The sequence below is a fragment of the Monodon monoceros genome, unplaced genomic scaffold (genome assembly GCF_005190385.1).
Source record: "Monodon monoceros isolate NGI ecotype Baffin Bay Population unplaced genomic scaffold, NGI_Narwhal_1 Super_Scaffold_12, whole genome shotgun sequence".
NCBI lineage: Eukaryota > Metazoa > Chordata > Mammalia > Artiodactyla > Monodontidae > Monodon > Monodon monoceros.
Window position 1 is genome coordinate 157947845 of NW_021703768.1, and position 10103 is coordinate 157957947.

The following is a 10103-nucleotide window of genomic DNA, read 5'->3' on the forward strand; positions in this document are numbered from 1 at the left end:
GAGAGAGAGAGAGAGAGAGAGAGAGAGAGAGGGAGAGAACGCTGACTCGGCCAGAATCCCAGCGTCGTGATTTACAAGGCGCCGACCCTGACGCGCAGAGGCACCTCCACCGCAGAGAAAAGATGGGGGAGAGACACAGACACGGAAAGAGACAGAAAGAGGGAGAGAGATGTGGGACGAGCTTGTGAGTACAGGAGCCAATCAGAGGCCATCAGACCACGGGTGGGGGGGGGCCACAGGGAGCACCCACCTGCCCAGCCTGGCCAAACAGCCAGGTGGGCAGTGGCCCCGAACCCCCGGCCCCACCAGCCATGCTGTGCCACCCCAGGCAGGCCCTAGCCCTCTCTGGTCTTGGCCCCTGTCCCAGCCCTGAGGTGCTGGGGGACCCTCAATCACAGCAGAGCCTCCCAGAACCCACACCAGGCTGGCCCCTCGTGCCTTCCCTCCCAAACCCGCAACAGACACCTGGCCCATAGGAGGTGCTTAATGAAGATCTATTATATTCAATCAAGACAAAGTCGGGGACCCTCTTGCAGCCTCAGTCTCCCCACTGGAGAAATGGGGTAAAAAGAGTGCTGCCCAGCAAGGCAATGATGTGAAGGAATGAAGGAAAGAATGAATGAATGAGGAAGGGGGCCCTGGCAGCCGCACTGCCGTGGCTGCAGCCCAGGCCCAGCCTGCGGCCCCGGGGAATCCTGGGCACTGCAGCCAAGAGGGATTTGGCCCCAAACCCGGAATAACTAACGTGGCGGTGGAGGCGGGCGGGAGGGAGGCCCAGAGCGGGGCAAGCGCGGGGAGGCCGGCCTTCCCGGCGGCAGGATTTATGGAAGTAACGGCTGCCCCACACAGTTCCTCTTCAGAGTAAAAGTGAAAAGCACTTGAGTCACCACTGAAACAGGGACGGGGCTCCCAGAATCCTCCAGGGCCACCCGGGCCGCGGCTGCCACCCCCTCAGTGGGCAGGACCCCGGGGGCACAGGGCGGGCTGGCACGGGAGCAGCCCCCCCGCCCCCCCCCTTCACACGCCCCGAGCCGGTCTCGGCTCAGGATCCGGGTCGGATCGGCTAAAAGGGAGCTATTTTAGGATGGGCTCAGGTTGTAAAATTAGTCAAGGGGGGAGATGGAGGCCCAGAGATGGAGAGACAGGGAGAGCCAGAGATGAAGAGGGAGCGAGACAAGGAGAGGGAGAGACGCAGACAGAGAGGAATGGGTAGGGCGCGATGAGATAGCCAGGAGTGGGGGTCCTGCATGGGTAGTCTGGGTCCTTCCGGGTTCCCCAGCTGGAGACCACAGACCAGGCTGGGCCTGCAAGCAGCTGTGAGGATTACACTGAGGGAGTCCTGGGAGGGGGACCTGGGTTCCCCTCCAGGGTGGGGGCATCCATGGGAGAAAAAGCAGAGGAGGGGGAGCCCCCTGCGCTTGGGCCACCCCATCCCCATCCTAGCCTGGGAGCTCCCTGGTCCTCTCTCTGCCTGTCTCTGTCTCCCGGTCGCCCTGTCCCTTGCACACAGCAACCTCAGGTATTTTTTATTGTCACGTTTCCACCAAGAGCCCGCCTGGCTGACCCTTGCCCTGCGCCCCAGGGAAAGCCAGGCCCGGGAGCGCAACACCAGCTCTGGTTCTCACTGCCACCCACTCTGGGCAACGTGGACGGAGCCTGTCTCCCGAGGAGTCCTGATGGGGGAATTCCAGGGCCCAGTGACAATAGGCTGCCGTCCAACCTCCTCGCCTGGAATAGCCTCCCTGGGCTCAGCCCCCTTGGGCGGCTCCGGGAGCGAGCACGAGGAAAGGGTGGAGGAGGCGGGGGCACCCCGGGGCCACCCAGGCCACCCCCTAAGCCCAGAGACTGGGAGGCCCAAGGTCACCGGGCAACCCTGACTAGGACCCTCGTGGCCCTTGGGGAGCTTCGGGCGACAAGAGGCAGAGGGGGGCCAGTGATGACTGCGTCGGGGGACCCCCAAAGTTGCTCTGGAGGGGAAGGAAGGTCTGGAGAGGGGCAGGGACGTGCCCAAGGTCACCGCGGGGTTGATGGGTAGGACAGGCCCTGAGACCCCCTAAGCACCAACCCTTACATTCCCCCATGGGGAGCCAGAAACTGGAGGAGCTGGAGGGGGCGGGTGAGAGGGAACCTGCCATGAGTGAGGGGCACCCTCGGATCATGAATGGGGGACCCCCATTGGAGACTGGCATCCACGTGTTCTCTGTACCGTGGTCCTCAGGACACTCAGCCACCGGCTTGACTCCCACCTCCCTATGCCCCACACTTCACAGCTTGGAGGCCACACTGCCCCTCTCCGAAACCTGCCTTAGCTCCGTGTCACTTCAGGGGAAACTGAGGCCGGGACCCCAATGGCCTAAGGACACACAAAGACCCGGGGTGGGGGCAGAGCTGGAGGGTGGAACCAGTAGACCTGGGAGGGTGCCCCCCCTCCCTGCCATGGAGCTGGGGGAGGGAAGGGGTCCCCCAGGGGCGACCCCGGACAGGGGCAGTCGCCCCCTTCCCACACATCCCCTGGGTCATTGCACAAGGGCCGAGCCCCGGGCAGTCTGGGAGCTCGGCCAGGGGTGAGAGGCAGCGGGCGGGGGCAGGGGCAGGTGCCGGGCTGGCGAGGGCGTCCGCAGCGCCGCAGTGCCCGGACCAGACCCCGGAACGCCAGGCCTCCCGGCTCCTCCCGGCGGCGGCGGCTCAATAACTCACAATCGATGCGGCGAAAATATGGGGATGGGGTTGACGGACGGGGGGAGCGGGGGAGAGGGAGACCGAGCCGGGACGTCGGGGCCCCCCTCCCCCCACTGCTGGCGCCTCCAACTTTGCGGGCCCCCTCCCCCTCCGCGCACACGTGGGCCAATAATGGGGGGAAAGGCTGTCCAGGGCCTGGGTGGCGGCGCACAAGCGTGGGGGGGTGGTGTCCGGGGAACGCATCAGAGGGGTCCTCGTCTCAAGAGTCCCCGGGCATCCAGGGTCCAACCAGGACTCCCTCGATTCCTCCTAGGGGCAGGCCTGGGTCGAGGCCTGGGGCTCGCGCAGAGCCCCACCTTTGGCCTTCTCCCGGGCGCCCCCCGACCTTCCTGGCTGGGGTGGGGGAGCGCGTCCTGCGTCCGGGGAGGGCAAGGCTGTAGGGCGAGCCAGGGGGAGAGGTCGCGGGGGGCGGGGCAGGAGTCCCCGGTGAGGGTCCCGGGTGGGGGGGAGGTGTCCCCGGCCCAGCCCAACCCCCCACCGGACCCCGGCCGGCGGCGGGGGCATACCGGCCGCGGCGGCGGGAGGGACGCGCGCCTTTTTCGTCCCGCCTCCTCGGGCTTCCAAACTCCGGGGCCGGGCTGCGGGGGACGCGGGGCCGGGGCACAGTGGGGCGCGGGCCGGGGGCCGGGCGGGGGGCGTACCTGGGTCAGGCAGAGCGGGGACGAATACATCCCGGGCGCGGCGGGAGGCGCAGGGCCGGCCGGAGCGGGCGCGCTGAACTTACTGAGTCATTTTTCCAAACCCCCCCCCCCCCCCCCGCGGCCGGCGCGCTCCCCGCCGCCTCCTCCCTCGGTCTCCCTCCCTCCTCCCTCCCGCGCTCTCCCTCCCTCCTGCGCCCGACTCCCTCTCTCTCTCCCTCTCTCTGTCTCTCTCTCCTTTCCTGTCCCCCCCCACCTCCTCCTCTGTCTCTGTCTCTCTCTGCGTCTCTGTCTCTCCTCCCTCTGGCAACCTCCTATCTCCCTCCCCCAATTTCTCTCCCCTCCCACCCCGAACCTCCCACTTCTCAACATCCAACTTTCAAAGAAACGAGGGAAAAAAGAGCGCGAGCGAGGAACGAAAGCCGCTCCCCCTCTCCATGCCTCCTGAACCCCCATCGTTGCTTATTATTACGAATTTCCAGCCGCCCTGGGCCGGGCCACCGGACGGGGACCCACGGGCCCACGCACACCCCGACCACAGCGGGTCCCCCTGGACCGCCAGCCCGAGTCGAGTGGGCAGGGGGTGGGTTGCTGCAGGACATTTGGGGTCCATAGGTGGACTCTGAAGAACCCCCCCAACCCGCCCCGAGCGAGCCGGGAAGTTGGAGAAAGGAGCGGGGTGGGGGTGGGGGGGTTGGGAAAGAACGAAGAAGTGACGTGTGCAGAGGCCCGGCGCGAGCGCGCCTCTTTCCCCTTAAAGATGTACAACCCGGGGTGCTTGGCGGGAGAAGGGGTCCCACGGCATCCTCTCCCCCTGCTCCTCCCGAGAGCCAGACAGGGGCTGCAGTTCCCAAGCAGAGGAGCTTGGCTACAACTGCCCTTCCGTGGCCAGAAGTGCCTCAACCAACAGGGGAGCCTCCAGAAATCTGCTGTCTCCTCCTCAGCCAGCATCAAAGGGGAACTGGGAGTTGGGGGGCTTCGGCCTCCCCCATATGTCGCCCCCGTACCCCAGGAGTAAGGTGTCCAGGCAGTACCTTAGGCTGGCCAGATAAAACCTCGCAGCCTCTTCCCGAGTGTCTGGTAATTCCTACTGCCCACCCCCGCAGTGTGCCCATTTCATGGATCCAGAAACTGAGGCATGCGGAGTGGCTTGGAGCCCGGCTACCTGGCCCCAGGGCCCACACTCTGCAAGCCTGGTTGTTCTCCCTCTGAAATAGATGGGCACAGACCTGCCGCTGACAACTAGCCTCACCCCTCCCCCAGTTCACTCCAAGAATCCTCCCAGGCTCGCTCAGAGGCCTCGGGCCACCTAGCAGACCAGCATGCTCCCCCATTGGTGTCCTCCCCTGTGAAGTGGACGAACAGTGCCCACCCCATGCAGTTGATCAGCATAAGAATACTGGCACTTAGCAGCGCCTTGACTTTCCGTCAAATATGCACAGAGACATTCTTAGAAAGCTTGGCCATTTTGCACCGTGTGTCCCGAGTACAAATGATAACCTCTCGCCAACTTCGGGCAGCTGCCCCATGCCCAGGGGCATGGAAGACGCCAGCAACTCTGTTATTCTCCCGTGTTACAGGGGAGGAAACCGACGCCCCAGGAACGGATGCTACTGACCTGGGGCCCTGGAGCTGGACCAGAAGTGGGCAGGATTCATACAGGACACATATGCCCTCCGTCCCGCCGGCTCCCCCTGCACGTGAGTGACGGTCATTCAAATAGCACTTCACAAATGGTTTTTTAAAAAACCCACTGTGCAGCCATGGGGGGCATTTAAACCCCAGAAAGAAAGGGAGAGGCAGGTGTCTAGGAATCCAAATGCCGACGTAACATAAAGCAATATTTTATTATTTAAAAAGACGCCATGAACACCTGGAGGGCAGAATCCCCAATTCACAGACATTTCCAAGTACACGTTGGCTTCGGAGCATTCTCCCAGGTGGCAGTGACCCCCAGACTGCCCCCACGCCTGCCCGACGGGCAGCCTTCCCAAGGCAGTTTAGGTTACTCTGGAAGGCACAGTTTGGAGACCACAGACTCTCTCTCTCTTTCTCTCTCTCTCTCTGAACCTCAGTTTCCACATCTGTAAAATGGCAACAATAGACGCATCTCGCATTTTGGAAGTCTGGGCAGATGGGAATCCTTAGGATAACGTGTGGGAAGACTGAGTTACTATATTAGTGGTGGCAGGTGCCAGTTCACAAACATCAGTGAAGCGTTACATATATATATATCATCCAGTTTAGCAGGAGCAGTCCCTACAGTGTACACAGTAGGTCCAGAGCAGGCCAGTTGCAGTGCAGGGTTGCAGCCTGGGTCTATATCTTCTCCCTCCAGTAGCTAAAACTCCCTGTGCCTCAGCTTCCCGCTCTGTGAAATGGGACGGTAATAGTTTCTACCCCTCTGGGCTGTTGTGGGTAAACCAGCCAGTGTTTGGACCGCACCTAGTGTTTTCTAAACAAAGCAATTGCTGGATTGGACCTGTGTGTATAACATCCCAGAAAGGGGCCACATGATTTAGCTTCCGGCACTTTGGCGCACAGTTTAGCTCATTTTAGTTTAAAAAGGCACTCTCCCCATCACTCACTCTTAGGCTCAGATACGGACTGTATCTGGGATTGTCCCAGATACGGACGCATAAGGGTGTTGACTGTCACCCTATAACACTAATGCCAACAATTTGGAGCCAGCCACCGTGTCCATCCGTGGGGACCAGTTCAGCAGTGCCACCCGGGGGCACAGGCTGGAATACTATGGAGCTCCACAAAAGAACAAGGGACCCCCACATGGAGATGCCTCCAAGAAACGCACAGGGGAAAGCATGCTGCAGTGCAGGACTCCTCCCCCCTCAGCATTATGGACCATCCCTGGTGGGGCCGTCTTGGGCACTGTGGGGTGGAGCAGCATCCCTGGCCCCCACCCCCTGGATGCCAGGAGCCCCCCAGTGTGACAATCACAGGTGTCCCCGGACATTACTCAGTATCCCCTGGGACAGAACCACCCCAGTTAAGAACCATTGCTGTAGACTCAGCAAGTAGACTCAAGATCTCATTTGGGATTTTTAAAAAAAGAATATACATATATCCTTTATAAGAATATATGTGTATCCTTTATAAGAATGTGTATCTGTTACATGTGGAGTTGCTCAGACAAAGCTGGATGAAATAGGGCTTTTCTGGAGTAGGGGGTCCCAGCGGGGTGGGGGTGATGAGGAAGGTTTGATTTTTACTCTGGGTACTTTTGCATCCTCTTTAGATGTTCATGAGTCGCTCATGTTATTAAAAAGCAAACTTAAAACATGTGAGTGGAATTCACAGCAGCACTTTCAAAAGTGAGAGCAGCTCAGGGAGGGATGATCAAAGCCTGAGACCACCGGGGAACTCCACAGCAGCCGTACCCAGCGAATAGAGGACACAGCCAGGGGGCCAGGACCTGTGAAAGCACGGCTGACATTGCCACCCCTCCCGCAACCTTGTGGGGCATCCTGTGTGTTCCCATTTTACAGATGAGAAATTGAGCCTCCAAAAGGGGATGTTAAGGTCCTCTGCCTTGAGAAGTAACGGGGTATGACGTATGAGCTGGTACAGGCACAACACAGAGACACACACACACAACATGCCACGAAGAGACACAAAGACACACAGAAACACACCACACGGAGACACACAGATTCTCACACGTCACACAGACTCCAGCAGATACAGACACCCAGACCCGAGGGGACACACACAGACTCATGCAGACTCACACAGAGACACACAGACCCACACGAGGTCATGCACAGCCCAAACACAACACATGTGCAACCAGCCACAATAACACACACACGCCAGAACACAAGTATACACTTACAAGCACACGAACCCATGGACAGAACCCCTCCCACTATTTATACACTGGCGCGCACACACACACACACACACACACACACCCGGTGACACACAGCACCCGCATTCCTGCTCCCCCCTCATGGTTGTCCTCCCCCCAAATGCGCCCACAGCTGGGGTCTTTGCTCTCCAGATCCTGCAGGGACCTGGCTCGGACGTGGAGGTGGGGGGAGGGCGCGATGGGCTTGGCTCCTCCCCCTCCCACAAACGCAGGTGCCTGTTTACGAGTGTCTGCGTGCCGCTGTGTGTGCACCTGTGTGGGGGCAGAATTCTGTACACGTGTGGCTGTGAACAGATAGCTGTAAGAGCGTGTCAGGAGCGTGTGCTGCTGGCTGTGCACCAGGTGACAGGTGGGGATGGAGGCCAGTGTGGTGGAGGGCAGTGCCCGGGCGTGGGGTGGGGGAGCGCTGCGTCTGAGCACTGGCAGTGGGTGTAGGGCAGGGTGAGCACGGGGAACGGCGGGGCGTGAGGATGGGTGATCTTACTGAGCTTGGATCCCTGAGTGTTGCTTATGGATGCATCCCTGTGTCAACGTGGGACACCTTTTCTCCTCTTCCCAAACAGCCCCCCAAAAGGGAATGCAGGTTGAAAGTTGAAAGCAGAGACTCCCACCTGGCCTTGGGGCTTTTATATTTAGAAAATTATATAAAGCGCCCTGGGGTGGGGATGGGGGCGCGACGGGGATTCCCCTGGAGGGGAGAAAACAACCCTGTGTGCCTGCCAGGGGTCTGGCCCGGTCCCGGGCAAGCGCTGGGAGGTAGGGCTGGGGACGCGTCTCCCTGCCCATCCAGGCGAGGGGGTCTCCTTGGCCACCCCCCTGGTCCAGACTTAACCCACGCGCTTCGGTAACCATCCATCCCTCGAGACCTCCTCTGGGGGGGAGGGGGGACCCCCCCGCCGCCCCGCCCCCCTCTGGGCCACGCGCACGCGCAGCCCCTGGCGGGAGACATCGGCGCCGAGTGATCGCGTCCCGGCGCCACCTCGCGCCCGAACCTCAAGCTGGGACCACCTGGGGCCGTGCAGATAGGGGACCCCGAGGCAGGGGTAATTGAAGCGGACGGGGTAGGGAGTGAGAGGAGAGGACAGAGCTTTGGCGCGGTGGAGGAAGCACCCGTTCCCCATCCGGCAGCCCGGGTTGCAGGAGAAAAGGAAATGGGCGGGGGGGGGGGGGGGGGGGGGAGAGTGTAGACCCATCCCCAAGAATAGTCACTCAGCGCGTCAAACGCACACAGCGACACCCAACTGTCCCCTGAGACGCAGCCACGCGACACAGTTCCCCACTCACTGGCAATCCCCTAACCTCCACACACTCATACGTGGACACCCCCATGGTCATCCAGGGACATCACGTCCCCCGGGACATCCAACTCAGCCACACGGCTTCACAACACCGCCCCACGGGGACCCGTGGCACAGTCGCCCAGTTACCCTAACACACACACACACACTGTCCCATAGCCGCACAATGCTCTAACAACACGTAACACAACACACACACACAGCCACGTGGATGTGCAGACACACAGATACATAAAGGAGAGGACCCCACGCCCGGGGACCCACGGACCCACAGACAGGCATGGGACCACCTAGCTGCACAGACCCGCGAATGCACCCCCGGATTCCCGTGCTGACTCGTTTGAGAGCACAGGGGCCTCCAAACGCACCCCTCGAGTGAAGATGCCACTGACACCGGCGGACCGGACACCGGAACCCTCAAGTGCAGCTACCGGCGCTCGCGGGCCTGGGGCCCGCCCGGCGTAGACCCGGTGACCCCTCCCGGCTGGGACCGCGGCGGGGCTGGGGTCGGCCGAGGGGCGGGGCTCAGGCGGCGCTAGGGCCGGCCGGGTGGCTGCCCCTGCGCGGCGCCGAGAGCGGCCGCCCTCCCGGCTCCAAGTTCAAGGCGCCCGGCGGCGGCCGCTGCGCGCTCTCCGCCCCTCTCCGCAGCGGCCATTTTCCGCTAGCTGGCGCGCCGCGCTCGCCCGGGCCGGGGCAGCCCGCGGGGGCCGCCGCGACCCCCGCCCCGCACGGCCCCGTCGGGCGCCCCCTCCCTGGGCCCGGCTTCCCAGCCGGCTGCGCGCTTGGGGGTCTTGCGCCCGGAGCCGCGCCCTCCCGCCTACCTTCTCCCGCCGGGCCAGGGAGGGGGCGGAGGCCTGGCCTGTGGGGGACCCTCTCCCGGGAGCCCCGCCCTCCCCTCCAACTCCTTGGTGCCCGCGAGGGGCCCCCCCACTTGGGGTCCCCCGCTGCGCCCCGCGCGCCAGCTCCGCCCCCAGCCGCGGGGGTGTTGGGTTGGCGGGCGGGGGTCCCGGGGCGGCGGGTGTGTGGGGGGTCCCCGCATCGAGCCCCTCCCCCGGGCGGCCCCCGCCCCCTGCCCCCCCAGACCTCTCAACTTTCGCCCGGAGCCCACGCACCACCCCAAAAACTCCCCGGGCGAAAACGAAAGTGGGGGCGGCGACGTACCATGGCGCTGCTGCGAGGAGGCGAGGCCGGCGCCGGAGCGAGCGCGCTCGGTCCCCGGCGGGGGGGGCCGGAGGCGGCGGGAGGAGGCGGCGAGGGAGGGCGCGCGGGGGAGGGAGCGAGCGCGCGAGGGAGGGGGCGCGCCGTGCCCGCCCCCCCGGCCCAGGACCCTCCCCTCGGCCCGCCCTCCCCCCGGTCCCGCGCGCCGCCCGCGCCTCAGGCCGCTCCGCGACCCGGCCCCGGCTCTGGCGGCTCTGGCTGCGGCTCCATCCCCGGCCGGGCCCGCGCGAGGGGAGGCCAGGCGAACGGCCGCGGCGGCGGGTCGTGGGGCCCGGGTCGGGCTCGCTGCGGAGGGAGCGGATCCACCTTCACGGCGCGCGC

General features: G+C 63.5%; 1 protein-coding gene across 7 annotated transcripts in view; it reads right to left on the minus strand.

Moving 5' to 3' along the window:
- The window catches only part of NFIC (nuclear factor I C), a 65081-nt gene extending 55260 nt beyond the window's left edge, over positions 1-9821 (minus strand). For 4 of the 7 annotated variants that reach the window (XM_029215844.1, XM_029215842.1, XM_029215846.1 and 1 more), the window contains exon 1: positions 3381-3505. In XM_029215844.1, the coding sequence (XP_029071677.1) occupies positions 3381-3410 (30 nt within the window). In that variant the 5' untranslated portion in view covers positions 3411-3505. Of the gene's footprint in view, positions 1-3380; positions 3506-9725 lie in introns of those variants that run through there. The other 3 variants (XM_029215845.1, XM_029215843.1, XM_029215839.1) reach the window with 1 other exon arrangement.
- Positions 9822-10103: the final 282 nt, after the last annotated feature.